The 24373-nt window shown below is 40.4% G+C and overlaps 1 protein-coding gene across 1 annotated transcript; it reads right to left on the minus strand.

Annotated features, from left to right (window-relative positions):
- Nucleotides 1-5482: 5482 nt before the first annotated feature.
- Nucleotides 5483-18787, minus strand: gas2b (growth arrest-specific 2b). Its single transcript, XM_073463839.1, has 7 exons — nt 18586-18787; nt 16953-17062; nt 15574-15715; nt 14271-14334; nt 12738-13317; nt 12537-12644; nt 5483-5834 (listed from the first exon to the last, which is right to left on the minus strand). The coding sequence occupies exons 1-7, from the start codon at nt 18785-18787 to the stop codon at nt 5619-5621; spliced, it is 1422 nt and encodes a 473-aa protein (XP_073319940.1). The 3' UTR covers nt 5483-5618.
- Between the last annotated feature and the right edge of the window lie 5586 nt (nt 18788-24373).

Here is a 24373-nt window from a genome sequence, read left to right on the forward strand (position 1 = left end):
TGTTTGTTGAGCGGTAATGATGGCTGACAGGGTGGAGAGGATATAGAGTTAGAGGATGGTGCTCGGAGCATGAATCCATTATTGGATTCAGCAACATTAAGGTATTTTGTTGTACCAAACTGACAAACCCGACCCGCTTGTTTACTGAAAGCTGAGTCATAACCTGACAAAAGCAAAAACATAAAGCCAAACTGTGAAGGAGGTATTTGATTGCTCCATTGTTTACCCTCAATATCGGTCAGCATTTTTGTGTAACATGAGCAACTTAAGCAATTTTAGAAGAAAAAAAAAATGCAACTTCACTAAACACGAAAGCACAAGCTGCGTCCCAGAGCCTCACCTAGTACAATAATATAGTGACATCCACATTGTTAGAGGGCAATCATGTCTGAGATGAAATCTGGCTCAGTTACAGCCGAAAACAATGAAACAAGCACAATATGAAAGAAAATGTATGTAATAGACATCATTGTCCCACAATGCAATGCACAATGGAAAAAGAGGAGCTCCTCACTCAGATCTATGTTGAACAGATGTGGATGCGGTGCAGTGGTGTCTTGGAAAACAAAACAGAAACAAAAATAAAAAAACAGAAGTAAAGATGAAGTAATAAAACCATAAAACATGTTTGATTCCAAATTCACAGTTTGACTGATGTGTAGAACACATCTTAAGATAAAACACACATTTATTGTGTACTGACTTACGAAATGGTTCATTGTATATTATGTAGTATGCCATAGGAACGTGGGAATCATTCAATTTTTCTCTCACTCTCGTGATTCAATCGTTAGGTTAAAAATGCCTCCAAATCTGGTTTCGGAAAAAAGCACAAAATAGTCATTTAGAAAGACTCTTGACTGCAGCGACGTAAATTCGAAGCTGTATTCCAAAAACACACTGTGTACTCATTTTGTTTTTTGATCATGGTACACTCGCATATGGGAGATTACAAAATGATGTATAGTTAAAGTTATAGTGTGTAGGATTTAGTGGCAGTGGCGGTGATCCCTCATCTTAGCCTCCCCTATGGTGGCCGCTAAAAAGAGCCAGTGTTTGGTTTGTCTGTTGTGGGCTGCTGTAGAAACATGGTGGTGCAACATAGAACAGCGCCAGGCTTTGAAGCCAACTTCCGTAGTGGCCAAACCGTGCAATTACAACATCACGTGATGCACTGGGGCACAAAAAGACTTTTTCCCATAAGCTTAAATTGTGAGAGAAGTGACTGTGAAATAGTGGATTTTTTTGAGCGCCATAACCCTTCAAGAAAGTCTCGAAGAGCCACAAGATTAAATGATTTCATCTTAATTCAAGTTAGCCGGGTGGTAAACCAATAGTTAATCTGCTCGGTCGATCGAGATTTTTTGGCTTCATGCGTCACAGAGCAGCTTTCCATTGAATGAATGGGGCCCCGCCTCCGAAGCTGTATCCAGGTATCATTATACGTCCATGAAGAGGACCCACTCCCTCTGTAAATAGCAAAAGGCTCATTCTAAGGTAACAAAATCACAACGATTCTTAGGTTCGGATGATTATACACCAATGAGATGATAATTATGAATATTATGCTCCATTTATGCCCCTGAATCTTCCTAAATCCTACACACTGGACCTTTAAAATCACAAGTATTCATAATTAAATGGCTTTTAAGTGTTGTGTTCATGGACACTAATGACTAACAATTTCTAGTATTGGACAGGGCCATGTGAAACAGGGTTAAGCAGGTAGTTCAGTGGAAAAGAAGAAGCGATTCTCTTGTGGGTGATAATAACACAGCAGCCAGTTTTCTGTCACGCAGATTCTCCCCCCCGAGTCATTAGAGCTAATTTATTTTAAAGTTTTCAAGCTTACTTCAACTTCATGATCGAGAATATTACAGCCATGTGTGATGAAGTTTTTATAAATGTTGATTGCTGGAGATGAGTCATGAGATATTCTATCAGCTATGTCAAATAACTTTCTTAGAAAAAAAAACAACGGTGTTATAATGTGTATTGACGACACTGTGCGTGATGTTCAGTCCTTTCACCATCACCATTAACCTCCTTGTGAGGCTACCACTTTTCAGAAGTCGAGGAAATTAACTGAGGCATGATTGAAAAACTGTATCTTCAGTGTCTTGTTGAATCTTTGCACTTTGCTGGGTCTCATACAAAGTCTGTGAACCTGAAGTCTGAGCAGGTGGAGTTATACATAATATGTTTGTAAGGCCACATACAGGAGCAAAAGATGACCAGAGCATGTAATAAGCACCCTGTTGTGTCTTACAAAGAGTTTGGGTTTTATACCATGTTGTGTGTTTAGGGTCAGTTGGTCTAGGCTCTTATTGTGAAAATATTTATGCCAGAAACACGAACGTACCATAAATATAAAACCATTATATCTATGGTCATTGCACTGACAGTTGAGTCAGTGTATTCTTTGATGTCCTGCGACTCACAGAATGCTGTTTGGTGTTTTGGTTTTATAAAAGTTTTAAGTTCACACCCAAACTACACAGTAATATAAGTATTACTGTCAGCGGTAACCTGTAATGTATAAGTACATGGTGCAAGTATAGTATGTGTTAGGACTGAAGCACAATTGCACACAAATCTTACAAGTTTTTTGTGTATTATAGGTGGTAAAATCTGACTTTTCCGATACTAATGTTCCACCACTGCACATGTGCAGGACTTTGTCAAAAAAAAAAGGTATTAGAAGCAAAAACAATTTAAAGCATAAACATGTTTACACCCCCATAGCTTAAATAGCAAATTTCAAGAACACAGACACACATTTTTTAAAGGGACAGTTCACCCCAAAATCAAAAATACATATTCTTCCTCACACCTGTTGTGTTTATTTATTTATTTATTTAATTTTTTTGTCATCCATCAAGATTGTTCTGGTGTTAGTTTCAGAGTTTTGTAGATATTGGCTCTAGGGATGTCTGCCTTCTCTTGAATGTAATGGAACGAGATGGCACTTGGCTTGTGGTGCTCAAAAGAAAAAAGAAAAAAAAAAACCTCTGAAAAACTCAACGGCAATGTCTCTCTCCAGAAACCATGTCCCAGTTAGTCAAGACAATTCAGAGACCTTATCAGAAGTTTCATGTAGGACCTATTTTTTTTCTGTATCCCCTCTCAAAAGGAAGCTTGCATATGTGCGAGCACATTTATGCTTTGGCAATATTGTTCATATAATCTACATGTCAATAAAGCACCTTTGAATTGAATTGAATTGAACTGAATTTAAAAAAATGCTATGCAATGACAGGCAACCACTCACCACCATCTGAAATAATTTTCTGGAAATGTAATCATAAATTCCAGTTTTACTGCTGTTCTGTGTGTGGTTTGTCCACATGTTGTTGCCGTAGTTAACTGTCCACAACAGCAGGCAGTTACTCTTTCAGGGTAGTGACCGTGCATCTACTCATAGACGAGAGGGTAGCTAACTTAGCCAGCTAACGTCACAACTCAGTCAAAGGGGATGACATTAATATTTACATTAAACACAGCATGTGCATCTACGTAAATGTCAGATGTACACTTCCTTTTGCTCGGCGATTAAGAAAACAAAATAGTTCACACCAAGGTCTGTGGATTACCTTGAATAACCGACTGCCATCTAGTTCCATCATATTTGAGAGAGGGCAGACATCTTGTCAGCTGATATCTCCCAAACTCAGCAACTCACATCAAAACTATATGGATAAAAACCTCTGCAGGTCAGACAAGGAATATGTATTTTTGATTTTGGGGTGAACTATCCCTTTAAAAAAACAGATTTTGTCATTGATTGGATTGATATTCAATATAGAAGAACAGTAGCACACAGTAGCAAGATTTACAAAACATTACGAATAATGTACTTTAGAGAACGAATGAGGTCAGCACAGTGTAACAATGCATTTGAAATTGATGTAAAATCCCTCTCAAAGTGACAACTTCCTGTGTTTCATGAGGAACTTAGAAATGTACTCTGTGCAATGAGAGATGCCCTGTGAAAATGCCGCCGTTTAGAGCGGCACTCGTTTCAGTAGCACAGCTATTATTTTCTACAAGTCATTTATACTGGTTCAATCCACTGCAGATGTTAAGTGGGGACTTAAAAAGACATTACAGTCTTGCATGATATCATTACAGTTAGTTTCTTTCAATATATTAAAACTTGTGTCCATTTTTAATCAATTTATTTTACTGAAATAAAAATATGTAATTACTAATGTGTTGTTTGGTGACTTAGTGTATTTGTGTTTTTCCCCATTAATGTTCCTTTTTTGACAAGCAAACATTTAGTTCAGTTAAGTTTAGTGACCAAATCCTAATCCTGCTGACGAGGCAGAATTGTGTTTTGTACAGTTGTATCTTTTTGTTCATGTGGCAACAAAACTGAAGACAGATTTCCAGCCTAAATAAGAGATAAATGTCACTGAGAGGTGAGACACGACCACAGCAGCCTCCTCCAAACAGGCACGGAGGCGAGGCTTGGCCTTTTGTCACTTAGGACATGGTGCCATCTAGAGGGAGGACTTGATGTTTTTGTGCCTTTTACCTTTTAAAGGCCGAGGTGATAAAATATCTCTGCCGCAGGTCCATAATGTGAAAGTAAATGAAAAAAAGACATATACAAGTGTTTTTTGCATTCATCGTGTAATACAGAATATTAAATAAATGACAAATTATGATACATACCTTTAAAACAAAATGTTATAAGCTGTAATTTAGACTGTGCAAGATTTTCTCTTTTCCATTTTTTTGTAGTTTATTCTAAAGAGAACATTTTTATCCAGTAAAATAATAAAAGTACAAAAAAAAACCTTTATGCATAGATCTTTAAAACTACATCTCAATCTGCTGCTAGGAGATCCAAAATACAAACATACAGATTTAAACTACAGGACAACAACACATTAACACATAGCTGTTTGTTTACTCACTAAACTACAACAGTACAAATGGAAAACTTAAAGGTGCACAATGTAGTTTGGGGGAAGAAATTTGAGGAGAAGCGAACGAGAGAGGAAGAGAATGAGCGAAAAGCTGAAGAAAATCATCAGTCATGATTGACTTTTTATGAATGAATAAGTGGAATAAACCAATTGTCTTCAAAGGTAGTAGCCACCTTCCTGGCTTTAAACAGACCTAATTATCTAACTCTGAGGATGGCTTGTTTATAATGGAAATAAATCAAATAAATATTTCTGAGTTTGTATTATTATTTGATTAAAACTGTAAATATCTCTTATTCTTTTCCAAAACTACAGAGTGCACCTTTAACTCCACACCTCCCTTGTAAGGATATTAGATGATGATGATGATTATTTAATAGTTACGATATATAGTACATAACAGCTATTGCTGCAACCAAGGATTAATATCATGAATGATTATTGATATTCAGTTTATTATCATGTATGAAATGCAGCAAATCCTCACATTAAAGAAGCTGGAGCCAGCACATGTTTGGTATACATTACAACATAATAATCAGCTAAGACGACTGTTAGAAAACATGGGATTTCCTTTTAAACGTGAACTATATGTTACATCGTAACCTTGTACAGTTTGGTCTGATTAAATGTTCACCGCTGCTGCTCAGAGCCTGAAGCAGGAGCGAGCAGTTTGAGAGTCTACTTCTTGCCACGGTAATGGGCACCGACCACCATGTAGCTGTCAGGGGAGATGTTCAAACCGGGAGCCTTCGCTTTGTCCCGACAGACCCTGACCTCGGATCTGCCATACGGTCCTCCTCCTCCTCCTCTGCAGGGGTCGTGTTTCTGCAGGTAACTGATGAAGGTCTCCCAGCCTCCGCCTACACGTACCATCACATGACGCTCATTCAGCATCTGCAGAGGGGACACCAGACAGTACAGTCACGAAGGGAATGATGTTGAAATAAAGAGTGCATATATTTTCTGGCTGATACATTGCCCGGATGTTTATGAATTCTCCATTGTATGAAAAGCACACACACACACACACACACACACACACACACACACACCAATCTAATATTTACAAGCTGCTCATGCATGTGTAGCTGGAGCTATGAAAGGCAAATGATCTCTCATGGATAGCTTTGTCAAAATCTCATTAAACCAAATGAAACAACACCTCGTGGCACCAGCTGAGCATACACACACACACACACACACACACACACAACGACTAATCCACTCATAAACATGCATATGCACACACATGCAGTGACGCACAAAGGCACACCCACACAGATCTGCAACACAAACTGCCTATTAGACACTTATTTTAAATGAAATGACGACTGTACAGCCAGTCTATCTGTTAGCGGTGAATGCAGAGAGGTCAGTCGTATCTGAATCAACACATCCCTCACAGACAGCCGTCCATACAGCTGAAAAACCAACTGCTGCCATGGCAACTACAGCCACAATATAAAGCCTGGAAAGAAAAAAAATGAAAGGAGAAATTGAGATGAGTTCGGCGCAGACCCTGAACTCCCAGCGGACATTAACATTCCCAGGAGGCCTTGCAAAGCCATCCGTTGTCCTGTCAGCACCGGGCCGACCCCCTCTTGCCTTATCGCCAATAAACCCTTCATTATGGAGCCATTAAGAATGTGATAATACAAGCAGATCCACTCTTCTTATGTGGGGAGCTGTGTGAGCGTCACGTGTATGAGATGAAAAATCAATGGCACAAGCACGGACGCGCACGCACGAGCGGGCGACAGCAATAGAGGGAAGCCCAGACGTGGTCCGTCTCAGCTGTCATCCTGCAGATTAAAATGTTGAGGTTGACAGAGGTCAAGTCTGACATCCTGAATAAACCACTTTCCTGTCAGACGTGAGGGGAATGTAATCAGACTGATCCTCATTCTTAAATAATCATCTAGAGTTGGTTTTCTATGGAAATAACATGTAAAGAAATCTAAAAATATTATTTTTGGCAGTATTTAATCTTGTTTTTTCATTAAAGCTGCTTGATTCTCTTTAAATATTTTATCTGATGTTTTTCTGCCACTTGTTTGTTGGTTATCTGGCTTTTTATAAATCGTGTCTTGTTTGACACTAACTTGTTCTCAGGTGTCTGTTACCTGATACATAAAGTTACAATATTACCTGCCGTGTGTATATAGATCTCTAACACCATATTCAACAGTAGCTCTCTTTGTCAGGCAGACTCCTTTATTTCTGCCTCTACCCCCCCCCCCCCCCCCCCCCCCCCCTCCCCCCCCGTCCAGGCCTCCGTACAAAGTGTGCTACGTTTGCAGCCCATATACTACCGTCTGGATTCCCCTGTGTCCTCCCTGGCAGCTCCATTGATTCCCTCTCTCCTCTCCTGCTGAAAGATGCATGAGTGTATTCAGGAGCACAGGAGTCATTTAGACACCGGCCAGTAGGAGGCAGGCTTCAGCCGCATCCGCTGCTTTTGATGCTGTTTTTGGGTACAGACAGTCCCTGTAAGATGTTACAGTAAGCATCACAGTATATGAGCTGATGAAGGCGCATGTGTGTCTTGCCTCTGTTCAGGTTTTCAAGTTTACAGTGTTATACGTTCTTGTTTTTTCTTTTGTGTGTGTGTGTGTGTGTGTGTGTGTGTTTTTTTTATTAAACAAAAACTGACTTGACTGACTACATTGGTCACAGACGTTCATGGTCGCCTGAGGATGAAGCCCAGTTGCTGTTGTCTTTGGCGTTCCCCTGACTTTATATCTAATGTCACCAATATGTTGACTGCCTGTTTTTGTTTTTTAGTGACATGTTTCAGCATATATTGGATGGACTGGCAAAACTTTTGGTGCAGACATTCCCAGACAATGTATCCTCAAGACTTTGGTGATCCAGTAGATTTTCCTTTAGCACCACCATAAGGTACTTATTTTTGGTTCTGAGTGAATGTGAATTACATTTTGTATGGATATTCGTGTTTCCCTCAGGATGAACTGTAATAACTTAGGGGAATAGTATAGTTGATAATATCTTCATCAGTTACAGCTATAGTTTGTGTTTAATGCTAATTAGCAACATTTGCTTACACAAAACTACGAGTTCCAGCCCCCGCCCTCCTGGTGGAGATATAAGGTCCTCAGGCAAAGGAGGTCCAAAGCTCAATGATCCTTCAAGGCAATTGATGCCATTAAAGGATAAGTTCACCCAAAAATTAAAAATTCAGACATTATCTGCTTGCCACAACACAGATGAAAAAGTGAAAGTGAAATTTCATAGTCAACAAAACATTTCTGGAGGTTCACAGCAAAACTGCGTTGCAGCATTCCCCGAAACAACTGAAGTAGATGGGGACTTATTTTAAAACATTAAAAAAACAACTCATAAAGGCTCCACACAGCTCGTCTGGTGTAATCCAAGTCTCCAGAAGCCCAGAGGTCCCACATTTATTTGAAAACACGTTTTTTACACCCTGCCCATGCAGTTTAGCTGAAGATTTTTTTTAAAAAGTGTGTAAATAACTTTTTTTCAAATCAATTTGGGATCTCAAGGCTTGTGGAGACTTGGATCACACTGGACGAGCTACAAGAAGACATTTTTTGGTTTTATTTTACTCCCCATCTACTTCAGTTGTTTAGTAGAATGCTGCAACGCTGTTTCGCTGTGAAGCTCCAGAAACTTTTTGTTGACTTCGAAACTTCATCCGACCTTTCATCGGTGTGAGGGTGAGTAGATAATGACTGAATTTTCATTTTTGGGCGAACAAGTTTGTTCTTACATGTTGTTGGTGTTTCCGTTTCTTTTGTACGTTTTCAATGTTTTATATGCTGCACCAGAATTGACCAGAATTAAGTTTAATGGAATTTAATTGAATTAAATTGACATGCTAAACACGATATCATGCTTAGCATAAACATGTTAGATTTACTACTGTGACCATATTTGCATGCTGGCTTTAGCATTTAGCTCAAAGCACCACTGTACCAGTAAAGTCATTCACAGCTAGAGACTCTTAGTTTTGTTTATTAACATCATACTTACAAATAATTCTCTCTGATGATTAAAATAATATTAGCTTTCTCTATAATATCGCTTATAAATTGACATCTAGTAATAATCATTTTCCCACTTTTTCTTCCTCCACTGTAAAGTCAGAGGTAAGGGTCACGTACAGAACAAAGACCCTGGAGCTTCTTTGGGGGTTAATGTCTTGCTCAAGGGCACTTGAGACAAGGTGGATGATGAAGGGCTTATCTGCCAAAATGTTTCACTGAAAGCAACAACAAAAAAATAATTGAATCATCCTCATTATGGTCTAGATTTTTATATCTCTCATAAAGATAGCATGATAAACGGAGAATTTGTGGGGCATGATATTGTGAGGTGTTTGAATGTCTTCCTTCCATTGACACAGACAGACAGTGTCCCTGAGACAAAGCTGAAGGAGAGCCTAATTGGGCGCAGAGAAGAAAGAAAAGCCTTCCTCTTTTTTAACACCAAAGAATGGCGGAGCACTCCGGGGCCGGCATGATTGAATAGCCTCCAGAGGGAATAGAGACGTGGGGGGGTTTACATGTGAGGAGGGGCGGTCATGCTCGGCCGCTCATTAACAAGCTGTCTGATTAAACCCCTCACTAATGACTGTGTCTTGGTAATCAATAGTATCTGCTCTTTAAAAAGGTCTGTACACACTGAATGGCACGCTCTCCCAGGAGCTGCACCGGGGTTATCATGGTATATGGTAATAGAGGATTATGGTACGTTTCCCTGCACACATGTAGGCAGCTGCGAGCTTCGAGGTAATGGATGGAGTCAGGGTCGCTCTATTCACACAGCTGAGATGTGTTTGCTTGTCAGCGGCGAGGAGAAAAGGGAAGGGAACCGTGCACGAAGCGTCTGCAAACTAGTAATTATGGGTTGAAACTCAGATGGACACAGAGTTATGGCTGCATCGAGGAGGTGAGCACAAAAGCTCAAGAGTGTTTTGGAGTGTAGAAAAACATCCTTGAAATATTGAAATATAAAAAAACAACAGGTGATTTTTCTCTCTTCACACATTCTGCTGGACCAGACCATATACTAATAACCCACCCTGGGGATTATCAACATCTTTATTGCCTTGCATTGATGTGCTGCTCAAACACGTGCTCTCCTGTTATTGACACGTCTGCTGTGGAGAAACAGGTGTTCTGTGACTTGAAAGAGAGCAATATTTTTCTAAACGGGCTGTAAAAATATGCTGTCTGTCAAAATGTGACTGTAACTCGTACACTGACAGCACTGATTACCAGTTTGGAGAGTGTTGGGTCAATACAATCAATAAAGCATTAGTTGGATGACAACTAGTGGCCAATTATCCACCAAAGCTGAACTCAGACAGTGTATGGTTGTATTTTTCTGTTCAGTTAGGAAAATAAGGAAAATAGAAGTAAGAGCATTTCATGTCTTGACATCTGGTGAGTTCATTTTGTTCATTTATTACGCTAACATACTTACGCTAACTTATCTCTAAGCTGAAACTTTTTATTAAGACTAGCACCTTTTGCCAATACAAGCCTGGCTGGTTAGCATGCTAACATCAGTAGACATCGCTGCTCACACTCTGTTGATAATGTTAGTTGTTAGTTGAATGTTTTAAACTAAAATGCTGGTCATATCATAAAAATATCTCTTTTAAAGAGGGATTTCAGCTGTAACTGAACTGTAATGGACCTATTTTATGCATTTATGGATATGCATAACCAAGTGTGCACAAAAGCTACACTGAGGCTGTTATATTTTCTCTTTGTAAGGATGTATTTTTCTCTCCGTCTTATATTCAAACCCTCCCCACATGTAAGTGGACTTGGACTCCCGTGTGGGCTGCCATTTGAACTGCACTCCACGGCCATATCTTTGCAAAACCCTCATGAAAGAGCCATGTTTGTTTTTCCTTCAGGTTTGAACTCTTCGCTGAAGGTCTTATGTATTGAATAAAATCATTGTCAGCCCCGTCTTATCCTGACCATTGGTTGCCAAGCAACCCTGCCTCCCAGAAAGCCATTCCTCGAGCCTTTGTACAGACGCTGAAAGGCACCTACGTCTCCATCCCGGATGGTTGCAAATCAGTCGCTGTGACACGACGTACTTGTTGCTGACTCAGCTGTTGATTAATAACCTGGAGGCCTTCGCACCTCACACCTTATTATGAGTTGTAGCATCTGTGACGCCTCTCCATTAGATTTGGTTCAAGTCGTGATTCCATGCATCGTATTTCACAATGATGTATCTAATTTTACATACTGCGCATTTCATTTATTCATTTTGCTACTTTATGACTTTATAAAACAACACATCAGCAGAATAATCATCCAACTAGTGGAGGAGGTGGGCGTGAAACAACCTTGTCCTTTAGAAAATACATGTATACTCTTGTTTACTTACTCGATTATGATTGTGATGTGAAATGTAGTTGCCAGTGTTTGCTGTGTGTAGGAGGGGTAATGCTTTATATTAAGGCCATTGTAATAGGCCTTAGTGAATACGTAAAAGGGCTCTAATGAGCCCTTATAAGATGGTTATTAACACTAATAAGATTATAAGTGTTACTAGCAGCAGAAACACGTTTAATGTTAGATTACAAGACATTTATAAGAAACTTGATATGTTAATAAAAACATTAGTCAATCAGTCAAATGATTTAAGAAGAGCCATGAGGGGTGAAGTTAAAATAGTGTGTTTTGTTTTTGTTTAGTGTGATGTAGCTCTCTCTCTCGTACTGTTTCCTGTCATCTCTCTAAGCTCCAATAAAAGTCATGGAAAAGGCCAAAAATATGTAAATAAAAAAATTATTTAAAAAAATCAAGATTAAGGCAAAAAAATGACTTAAACAAAGTCAAATCTGTGAACATGTCACATGTTTCACATAGCATACATGTTTTACACATTCATTTTTCTTTCCTTTTGGTCTGTTCTTAAGCATTATTTTCAGTCATTGTTCTTAATTGTTGTCCAAATAAACTGATAAATGTAATAAATAAATAAATCATGATTGTCTTATACTTATATATTTATAATAGCATTACAAACACATTTGAGTTTAATTAACTTACCTACCAAGTCATTATTAAACCTTTATGTAGCTTTATTTGTTGTTTTGTTGGCAGTTTTCTAAAGTGAGAAGAAAGCCCCCTAAGGTTGACAAACACTTTATTAGCAAGCCCCCACGAAGAGCGCCAGGCTTCGAAGCCAACTTTCGAAGTGGCCAAAATGTGCGATTATATCATCACGTGATGCACTGGGGCCAAAAAAGACTTTTTCCCATGAGCTAACATTGTGAAAGAAGCGGCTGTAAAACGATGGATACATTTTTACAGAACAGCTTGATTAAATCAAGAGTAAATTATTTTAATCTCAAGTTAGCCGGCTTGGTCAGTGGAAGTCTCTAGTGCCCATGCTCTGTGGCCCACAAACTGGAAGATCCGGGTAATTATACAGCGGGAAGTCGAGCCTTCTGGCTTCATGTACCACTGAGCAGCTTTCATAGGAATGAATGGGGCTCCGTCTCCAACACTGTGTTTTAATGTAACGTCCTTGTTTATTAGTTGGAATGGGGGTCAGGTTTAGCGTGAACATACTCACCCGTATGTACAGAACTTTATCCCCAACACGGTAGCAGCCTTTAGGTTGCTTCTCAACGAGGAACCTGGTGGGACAGCTGCAGGGAGGATTTTCGATGATGTTTCTCACCTAGAACAGGTTAGGCAGAGAGAATCAAGTACAAACACACAGTGAAAAATCTGTTAGAGAGAAATTTCAATTAGCCGAACCTCAAATACATACAATATCATCCAAAATGTTGTTGATGCCTGTGCTCCTCCGGCTTGTGGATTTGCTCGAGGAACGAGGAGTCAGGGCTGCAGGTGGGGAAGCGATGGGACGTGTAGCTGTGGGAGTGTGTTTGTTTGTTGTTTTGGAGGAGACTTTGGCAGGAGATACCAGCGTTTGGCCTGGTGTGGGTGCTGACAGTGGAGCTGAAGCAGATGTGTTAGTGGTGCAGGATGAAGAGAACAAAGGTGTTTGTGTTGAGGCTGTGGTTGTACAAGGGTTAGAGGCTGAGAGGGAGGACTGAGGAGGGGATAAACATGTAGGTACTGGGTTTGTTGTGGCTGATGGAAGATCAGAGGCGAGGCAGGCAGCGAGGGTTTCAGACAGACAGGTTGTGTTTGGAGTGAGGGGCGCAGGTGGAGAAGGAGGAGGAGGAGGAGAGGAGGATGGGAGCAAGGATGATTGTGATGGTGAATACAATGAAGTAGGAGGAAAAAAGGAGAAGGGCAGATGGGATGATGGAGATAAGCACCCCGCCTCCTCCCTCTCTATCTCTCTCTCCAACTTCACCAGCCCTGGAGGCTCCACTCCATACCTGAAAGACAGGTTTAATAAAAAATATCAGCAATATTTACAATAAATCAACATCAAAAAATCACAGAGAATAGTGTTTCCCATCCAGAAGTACTTGAGCTCCATTTACCAGGGGACATGTGGAAAGACTGGAGAATAACTGAACTAACTTAAAATAAAAAAACAAAACAGAAATGATTTCATTTTGAAAAAGATCTCCACAAACAACTTAACACCACTTTGAAAACTTTGCAAGTTAGCAGAGAAGATTCAACAGTTAACTAAAGGCATGGCTGAATAGTTTAAATAGTTAATTAAAAGTAGCCTGATAAACATTTGAAATAGTTATCTGAACATAATGGATAAATGGTTGTAACCGTTGGCTAAAACAGCTACTTAAACTGGCATTAGACAAGGTTTTTGCTTTAACTCGTCATCATGAAGTAATTATCGACTGCACAGCGCAATGGCTGTAGAAAAAAGACGCCATCCCTGTTCCCTATAGACCTCGCTTTCACTGTGCTAGTCTCCACTTGCTCAACGTAGTGTGACGTGTATCCGCTTTATGAACTGCACGTTCTGTTGCTTTCGGTGCAACCTTTAGTCTACATCGACAGCATTTTTTATCTCCCAAGCGCAGAGTGTAAAAGAGAGCCTTAGTGACCTAATGGTGGCATGCGGCTAGCTAACGTTGCTAGGGTTACCTCAGTTCATCTGTGAGGATCTGTGGGGGGTAGAAAAGTGGAGAGATGTAAAGAAAGAAAATGGCTACTTTGTTCTGTTTTGGTTCAAATGTTTAAGGATGTTGCTTCTTCAGGCATTAAAATCATTATAAGCAGATTTGTCTTTGTTAGTGAATGGACGCTGTCCTGACTGTTGTGTGGTGAAAATTTCAACCCACATATAAAAACGCAGCAGTGTCATTTACTGTTCAGCTCCCCTGTGGGTGAAGCAGTTATTTTTATTCTAATTTACCTGGCTGCAATCCTTCCCACCTCCATCAGGCACAGGCACACCTCCCGCGGTTGCTTGTGGAGGACTTCATCACATGTATGGAGAACAAACAAAGAGGGCGGAGGGGTAGAAATAAAAAAAAAAGAAGAAAAAAAGTCATTCATCTGAAAGGAAAGATGTTTCCGGAGATAAACTTCTGTCTGTGTCAAAAGAGAACAGGAGCTAGAGGCACATTTCAGGAGGTGCTCTCTCTCTATTGTGCCGCTCTATCTTTAAAGCTGAGCAGGAATTCCTGTGGGCTCTGGATACTGAGGGCATAAGGGCATGAAAGCTTCATCAACAAGTCAGCCTCTTACCTCCAGTCCACTATCTTTACATTAATATTGCTGCTCTGTGCTCTCAGTGTGGAACAGAGGAAAGTCCTCATGAGTGAAGTGGTTTAGGATCCATGAATGTGTGTACAACTAAGAAGCTAAATAAAAATAATATTTTGTTTTCATTCACCTGTTTAAGAGATCCACCCTACATCATGGGAAGAGAAAGAATAATGACCTGTGCCTTGCGCCATGTCTCTGAGGCAGTAAACTGAAGCCTGTCAGAGTACAGTAACTTCACTCTCCCGTCACTCAATTAGTCAAGTGAAGTAGGTTAGTCTGCCTCCAGGGGGCGAGGGGGGTTATTGTTATTGTTAGAGGGGATTAACCTGCACATTATCATTCTCACGCATCTGCTTCTTTGCATGGACATGCCTGAGTAAGAGGAGCATAGAGCAGAGTATGTTTAGTGATACAGGGCCATGTTAGCATGTTGACTGCTTCACCTCAGGCATGCAGAGCATCACACACGCAGAAGGTGTAATGTGAAATGATACAAGGAGTTTAATCATCACAGTGACCCAGTAACATTCAGCGTGAATGCAAATAAAGCATGAAAATAATATTTAAAGCTAATTTTGTACAAGTAACATGATGCTCAATCTAATATCTTCTGTCAAATAACACACATTATTAACTGTCTATCACATTTACTCAGACCTAGAGTTTGAGGAGGAATGGAAAAATTGAATAAGAAATATAAGAGACGCGATGTTCCCACACAACAAATAGTCTGCACCTGACAGCAGACAGACAGTTGTTGCACCTTGTTTTATTATTTCTTCCTCAATGAGGTGAAACTCAGAGTAAAGATTTTAGTTTAATCACTAACATGCCAAAGTACTGCACGACACGATTCACTTTAGGCCGTTTTTAGTGAAAGAAAGAGAAGAAAAGGTCAGAGCTCCTTAACTCCTTAATGTTGGGCGCAATCTCCGGTCTTAACTCACCCAAATCCTCTGACTCAAAAAGGTAAGCCTCATCAACACCAGTCTTTCGGCACCAGTAGAGGAAGTTGGCGGTGTTGTCTCGGGCGAAAAATGATCTGGAAGTTGCATCAGCTCGCCAGTGAATCACTCTTCTCATGAAGGGCTGTAATTGTTTTCAACACACACACACACACACACACAGACATAGTGAGTATTTGATAGAAACATTTTTTCTACAAAAACACAAAAACTGATTAATATGGTTTCTGTAATAAGTGATACACATGAGCTCTTTGACATTACAGCATGTTTAAATGTGAATACAGTGATACCTGCAGGTGAGGAGACAGAGGAGGCTTCCTCTTGTTCACCCATTGTACCAAATGTTATAATGAATCTAATCCTTTCAAAAGACGATCTCTTGCAAGGTCAGCCTAAGTAATTGGAAACATGAACAGACATGAAGACTACTGAATGCACCTCCAGACACTGACGTCGCCAGCCTCAGACCTGACCTGGTTTTACTGGTTTAAGCCTCTGTGGGCTGTACTGGTGCCATTCTCAGACTTAAACACTTCCTGTATCAGCTATATGTGACAGGGCTGAAACATCATTTTGAACACAACACTTTTGTTTTTGTTGAAGTAAAAGACAAGACTCTTTCCACTCAAAAGTTTTATTTCTCTTGAACTTTGAGCACAAATTTGCTAAAAATTGTTAGTGAGCTTTTTTCCTTTGTGAAGATAATCCATCCACCTGACAGGTGTGGCCTATCACGATGCTGATTAACAGCGTGTTGATGAAGGTTCTCAGTCATCCAGGTCATGGTAAATCTGTAGTGCTGTATTGTAGGCAAATGGACGTGTTTCAGTTTCCTGAAGACGTTTCACCTCTCATCCAAGAGGCTTCTTCAGTTCTAACTAACTGGAGGGGAGTTTGCAGGCTTTTAGACTCTGTGTGGGAGTGTCCTTACAGAGACGTTAAGGACACGTGTGAGCTCTGAGTCGTTAGGGCCACTTGTGGGTCGTTGACCCAACCGGCCTTCATGTGGGTTGCTAGGGCTTGATGAGCCCAGGTGTGAATGGCTGTTAAGCTGTCTGGGGAGGGAACTCAGTACAGCATTGTAGGTGGGTGATACAATGCATGTTTACTGCACAGGTGTGTCTCGGGCTGCTCACATTAAAAGGCCACTCAAACAAATCTCTTTAAAAAATGCTTCTCAAAATTTGAGAGAATTAAACCTGATCATGTATTGAACAGGTTCGCAGTATCAAAGTGCACAACCAAATACAACCCTTCTGAAAAGAGCGTGGTTGGTAAAATGAGTTTGCATTCATTAGTTTACCCTTGATTGCATGTTTGTGTGTGAACATGTGCATGACTTTGTGTTGCTGCAGCACCTTGCCATTGTTGTTGTGGACCATTTTGTCCTGCAGCAGCTGTGCGAGCTGACAGAGCAGAACGCCGTTATCCAACCTCTCCATCAGACTGTCTGCTGTGAGATCCACACCTGAGGATCAGCACACAAACACTGAAATCATTACAGTTATTCGTGGTCACTACTTGAGGCCAATTTTCACAGAAAAATACCCAAATCTTTTCTAGGAGTTGGTTAAAACAATTTAAAACAACACTTAATAATATTAAAATACATTTATCAGCTGAAATGCACCAACAGGTTGTACATGTACGCCACAGTTCACAGTAAGTGTTGTCTTCTAAAGGGGAGGAAAGGTCAGGATAGTGCTGCTAACAGATGTAGAGAAAAATGTAAAGGAGCTGCTGATGACTGATGCCAGGGGTCTTTTCATTCAGTAAAGGTGAACCTACTAATTAGGAAATCCCCAGATATCTTTTGAAAAATTGAGCAAAAAATGATTTGCGTGTTAATCACTATCTGCGTAGAAAAAGGGTAAGATAACTTTGTTTATGGTTTAAGTCTCTTTCTGATTTATGGATTTACAAAACACAACATGCAGCCACAGGAATGTTTTGTCTGAGATGAGCTGTGAAGTGACAGATAATAATGAGGAAATCAGCTTTGATGTTTTAGTCCTAACACAAACAAAGCACTTTTCTGACCGCAAACCTATAACTCTTTGGCCCACGAGCAAAATTGACTTTAGTTTAGAGTAGCATCAGTCGGAAACTCATTCTGTTTCAGCCACTTTCCAGACATCCTCCAACAGGTTGAGGCATGTGCACACCCTTTGTGCTTTTCCCTCACAATGCCGTAAAGTGGGATGAAACATCCCTTTCCCTGGAGTCCCAGCCACAGTTCCCCTAATGGAGAGGTATTTCAAGGATTTGGGATAATAAGTAGGTTAATGTGCCTCAGTGTTCAATGTGACTGCAGCTTTTTCTCCAATTTCAAACTCTCCAGGGTCATTCATCCGTAGATAATAGCTCTGTCCATTGCATGTCTTTCACAAGGTTAGGCAGATGAATTGCTAGTTATTTACAAGCTAGTGGCACAAGAATAGCAGAGAAAGTGCAGCCAGAATTTCCTGCACCAACTAGCGTGACAGCGGTGAGTACTATCGATAGTTTATTGTTAATTATGATAATGTTAGGTGTTTTCTTACATGTGGGTGAGACAAGAGGTAGTTGGGTGATTAGCAATGATGATGATGTGCTGTGCTCACAGTACACAGCCTCTGAGCCTGCTCTTCAGCAGCTACTTCGGCTAATTCTTTAGCACTAAGCACACGGCCCCTGAGTCAAAGAAGAAGTGAGCAGCAAAGGCAGTGACAAACTGTCGTTCATCCACTAACTGAGTGCCACTAGCACACGTCCTCTGAGCCGAAAAGGGCCATGGCAGCAGCAACAGCCTCCTTCAGTGGTTAGCAATGTTAGCACAAAGCACACCTACAACAGAGACAGACAGACTGGGCAGTAGCTGTCTGTTTAAGCATAAGACTTTTGAGTTCTTAATAGTAACCGCTTGTATTGAGAATCTTACTGTAGCTGATATGCAGACAGTGTAGTTAACATGAGTTTGCCATCAGTATCAAGGGAGGAAAACTGTCTCACCAATGAGGGTGTTGAGCCAGAAGGCCAGGTCTTCTTTCATGGGCAGGAGGCTGGCGTCGTGGCGGTAGGGCAGCCACTGGTTGTACTCTTGAGGACAGGTGAGTCCTGGCCCAGAATGTCTGTATTTTTGGCCAAGAAGACAGTTCATCCCCAACCCGGTCAGTTGCCTTGGGCTCAGAGGACCGTCAAGGCTGGTATTCATCGCTTCCACTTCACCGTCCATGCTTCAGCTGCAATCAGTCTTTGATGGACCCTGGTGAACCAAATAAAAGTGTTTGGGGGTTTTTTTTACGCCCTTGTTGGGTTTTGTTTTGACATTTTGCATCAGTCTTAGCCGTGCCTCACTGGATGAGACAGTCTCAGATTGCTCCATAGAGAAGCTCAGGGAGGAGAAACTTTGCCAAACCAACTGGTTAACCTTTATCCTTAAAGTCTTTTCTTTTGTAAAACCAAAAAATGCTGTCTGAAAACACCTCAGATAAAGTGAAAATGTCATCTTTCTGAGTTGCAACTACAACTGCAGTTCTTACCAACTGTCAAGAACCAGTGGGTGTTTTCCGCCCTCCATCCTGAGGGATAAGAAGTGAAGCCAATATAGTTTAGTTGCAGTAACTTTCCACTTATTTGTTGTTAAACAGATAACCATGTATGGGAGGGGTGCTTCCTGAGCTTAGAGGATATAACTTGAATCTAGAGAAGGATTCGGGGGGATTAACTTGACAATGCACTGTGCATACAGTTGTGCTGTCATTTTGTTCCTCCATGATCATGTTTGTATAAACTACTTCAACTTAAGTCATCGGTGTCTCTGAATTTTCTTCATCTCTCCTGAATGGTCAAGCGAGCCGAAATTCCACTGGGCTGGCACCTGGACATGCGCCTCCATAAGGATATGTTTTACCAAGCAAAGCCTGACAGTTACTGCCGTGCGTGTAGTCACTTGCTTTCTCCGGACGTTGTATGTTTTTTAATCCTATTTGTATTGCCATGAAAGAGTTTTTGTAAATATTCCCAACATTTTTTAAATACTTTGATACTGTTAAAATGTAGTGAGTTATAATGAGCCAGCTCAGCAAAGTGTCTGTCAAAACACAACATAGAACTGGAACAATTCCTCTTGTTTATCCCGTCTGTAAAGAGATCCCTTCTTCCCATGAAAGAAACAGTTTGGGTTCGCTCAGTCATTTTTGTGTAATATTCCCTCTCTTTTTCAGACATGTTGCCTTGCTGAGCAGTGATCAAAGGGATTTATGTACCAAACACACATTACTTTGTGTGATTGTTGAAGCTTCGTGTTATTTGATGAAAGGCTTGTGAGTATTTTTTAAAGGCAGTCTTGGTAAGAATATGAAGCTATCCTTCAAGAAAGCAATAAATAATTAAAACATAATGGTTTTTGAGAGTTATAATGGTGGCAGTGAAAACACAGAGCTGTCTTGCACATGTACAAAAGCAATAATAACATGTTGAAACAAATTTTTACACGCTGGCTTCCATGCGTGGATCTTATACTCACAGCCAAACAATACACACGATCATTAATCAAAGGGATTAAACTGACTGACTGCAGGTTTAATAAGACGTACAGCTGCAGCCCCGAGCCGGTCTCCTGGTGCCGCTACATGGCTCATTTGTCCTGTTCCCAGAGCAGCTTCCATCATAAAGCTCAGCCCCATGCAGAGACTTGCTCTGACTGCCAGTAACGCTCGCTGCTAATCAGCTGGAATTAAGACAACAACACATGCAGTGGGTCAGTGGGTCTGCTGGGTAATATACAGCAGAGACGGAGGCTCGGTTTGTGCCACATGACTGACTTTAAACTTTAATTGTAAAGCAACAAGACTAAGCAGGCATTCAGACAAAAAAAACAGGCCTGAATTAGGGAGAAACAGTTCAGGCTTCTCGAATACCAGCGATGCACAAAGGTTTTTAATACTGTGAGATTGAAGTTTATCGCTCTGGAAAGCTATCAATTATCTCATCTTTTTTTCTTTTTTTGCAACAATTACTTGGTAAACAGTAGAAATACAGTATTCATGTTACAAAGAAATCCACAAAGAATCTGTGCCTGCATGTAAATGATTAGTCAATTCAGCACCTTGCTCGATCACGTTGTGTGATGCTGAAGCACCTGAGCGTCATCAGACAGTCATCATTCAAATGAATGAGAGGGCTGCATTTTTCAGGCAGGAATACTGAATCCCTAACCGATCATAGCTCTACGACGCATGACGTCTGCAGTGTGTTTTTTGTTCAATCATCAGCACGTTTTGCCTGCCTGATTTTGTTTTGCCCTGCTCAGACTTTGTTGATTTGTTTTTATGGTTGATTTTTCCTTTATTTTTGTGCTTCTTATATGTGTAAGTAGGCTATGTTGTTAAATGGCTTTCTTGGTCAGTTTTTACGATTGGGAGCAGCCGTGCTCAAGGGAATCAAGCTGTAAGAATCGACAGCAGTAGTGGCTCTGTGAGGCTATACTTAGGTACAGGTGTGTTTTGAGCTAAATGCTAACATGAGTAACAATTCAAACATGCTGATGTTTATAGTATATATATATGGTATAAAATTACCAACATTTTTGCTCACCGTGTTAACAGCATGCTAACATTTTCTAATAGGGGTCGACTGATATGGCTTTTTCAGGACAGATACCAATACTGATCATTAGAAATCAAGGAGACTGAAAACCGATGCTTGAGACCGATATTCATCTGCAGTGAAAATGAAAATCTTTGTGTCAAAAAGATAATTCAGTGTTCATAGGCTATTAATTGTGTCATGTTGCCAATCAGATCGTGTTCTGGGCGGGACATTGTGTGAGTAGCACGTTAACATAATAGCTTATTTAATCGGCAAAAGGTCAGAATATCCACAAAGACAGATTTAGTTTCTGGGGATCACAGTTCCATCCTTAGAGCCACGTTGCCTCTATGGCTAATAAGAGTCTCACCTCTAACGAAGACTTTATCTTTAGTAAAATAACCAAGTGAAAGCACATCTGGAGAGCAGATGTTTAGGATCCAGACAAGCGGCATCGCAGCCGGTTGTTTGAGCTCATTTATAGTTGTGTACCACCTGTGTTTTTTCATTGAAGTACCTGTGGCTCAGTGTTGCAGACCGTCATTACGAGTTCAAGTGTAGTTTGTAGTAAAGTTGCCTGACATCAGCATAAACTTGATGACAAATCCCTCACCATGATTACAGAGGAACTAGGCCAAAGACATACATACACAATGCATGTCAGTGAATTCTGGGCTCACTGAGGATGTTGTAGACGTACGATTCTGACTGGATCTATAGTGAAAAGGTCCTTTTGTAAACACATCATGTGGATGTGGGACAGGTATATGTGGAGGGGGCTGCCTGCCAAGTTTGAGGATGGTTTACAGGTTGACCATCAGGGCATGAGAGCCTCTGTCTCTAACAAAAACATCCAGGTGCAATATTCACACCTCCGCTACAGGATGCCTCTACTGGGAAGAGAAGGCAAAGGTCATGTACGGGCCTAGATCTCAGACACTAGCAGCCTTTATGCTCCTGCAGAGCTGAGGGCCCATGTCTGCAAACACACACACACTGGTGCACCCACACACACACAGGCCCATGCATGTATCACTTTCTATTCCACCTCATTTACTTTGCAAAACCTTTAATGTTTCCAAAGTAAGATTTGGTCCAGTGGTTTCACAGCCTTTAATTGTGTTTTCTCAATAAAAGCGAACATCCTTGCAGCCTAACCGGCTGTTAGCGGGAAACAGCCAAAATTACACACCAGCCGACCTGAAAAATGTGTGTGAAAATGACGGATCTGAGCTGGAGCGTTGGCTTAAATGCCTGAACGTGTGCTGTATGTATGCAAGATGACAGGGTGATGGATGATTCGAACAGCGGTGTCTCCAGAGAATGAAACCAAAGCGCCTGTCTGGTAAACAACTAACTTCACAACTAGTTAACAAAAATCCTGTTTCCTTACATGACAGGCGCAGCTCTCATGTTTACTTTGTCGAAGCCCCAAGCGTGTCACTGCCTTTGCAGAATCATGTCTTCAGTCAGGAACATGAGTTTCAGTATTTGAGTTTGACCTGCAGTCAGTCTAGTTCTGTCTTCAGAGTCTCCGCGTCAAAAACTTTTCATAAAATATCCAGATGAATAACTTTGTGGACGTCCGGCAGCACTGCTGGCAGCAGCAGCTTTGAGTCAGTGATCTGCTGTCTCAGGTGTCAGCTGTAGGATTGTATCAGCTTAAAGAGGTCATGTAAAACTAAATGAACAACAGGTATTGAATGTGCAGGTTTCAGCTATAGTGGCGCTCTCACCCTATGGCTTCTCTTCAGCTGCTTCTAGACTAAATAAACCTGATATCAACACAGGATGGAAAGGTCTGTCGCCTGCTGCTCAACAGTGGAGACTCACTGTGCGCCAGCTCCGGTGAAACACAATAAAATACAACTTTGGCACCAAGATTTTAAAAAGAATCTCCCATTGAGTATTTTATTGTGAGTAAAATAAATAAGCGGTGACCACCTCAGAACAGTGAGTTCATTGAGTGAATTCTGACTCAACCTTTTGTGACTGAGGCCATGAAGGGTCAGACCGCAGGAGCATGTCGGACGATTCATTTCTACACGTGAGATTAACAAATGTTCAAATCTTGCCTTGGATAATTACTAGTTATTTGTTTTGTTCACTGAACAAAAAAGCCATTTTAAAAAAGACATTAAATAATAAAGACTAAAGAAAAGACTGATGAGCTGAACAATTTTATACCAATTATTTAAAATTCTTAAACTGCTGTGTCATAAAGAAGAGGGATAGCATTTTACATTATTACAAAATAGTTATGAGTTAGAAGTAAGGACCTGCTCTTAAACAAAAAAATAACTGAAAACATAACTAGATAAGGCAAATCCACATTACTGAGGAAGATACAGTTTCATGTTGATGTGTTTTTACCGTCATCATTATCGTAATTAAAACATTTCATTCCTTACTCATAAAGCATTGTAAAAAGAGATGTAGCTTTGAATGGTAAACATACTTACAGACAGCAACAGCAGAATTCTTCAGAAGATTTCCTTTTTGATAAAAGTTTCTTCACTGTATCTTCTCGCCCCTATTTTTCCTCTCATCACTCAGAGCCAGATGTTCACCGCCCTCAGGTTCTCCACATGTAGTAAAAGTTCACAGTGCTGCTGCAGAGGGGCTGCCGTCACTTTTAAAACAAACTCTCTTGTACACGCCTGCAAGTTTGTGGTGTCAACTTACAAGGTGGGTGACTGAAGATCATCACAGCGGGTAACTCACTTGTCAAGTTCCTTTTTTCCCTGTTTTAGTTGAAAACTTTATCTGACGTGTGATGAGCAATTTCTTACACAGGTGAAAATTAAGTAAATTACAATAAAAAAAATATTTATTAAGTTATTTCAATTATCTATGACAGGTTATGTGAATGTGTTTAAATAGCTACAGTATGTTCACAGTTTTACTAGATGAAGGGAATAAAATGAGAGAATATTAATCACATAATTGAGAATTATTTGTAATTTGAGGGCACAATTTATCAAAAACTCTGTGGTGACCCATCAACCAGGATTTAGGGCAGTTTTAATTTTCCTCTTAGATTAATCTGATAGAGTGGAGATGTAGTTTGAAGGTGCAGTGTGTTTACAATAACTTCTTATATAAAACCTGACAATACACGCTACCCTGTCTTTTTTCATCATATTTATCTAATGAGATGTTCAGGCCTACATGTACATGTTCGATGCTTTCATATCTCATTAATTCA

This window comes from Pagrus major, chromosome 4 (assembly GCF_040436345.1).
Source record: "Pagrus major chromosome 4, Pma_NU_1.0".
Taxonomy (NCBI): Eukaryota; Metazoa; Chordata; class Actinopteri; order Spariformes; family Sparidae; genus Pagrus; species Pagrus major.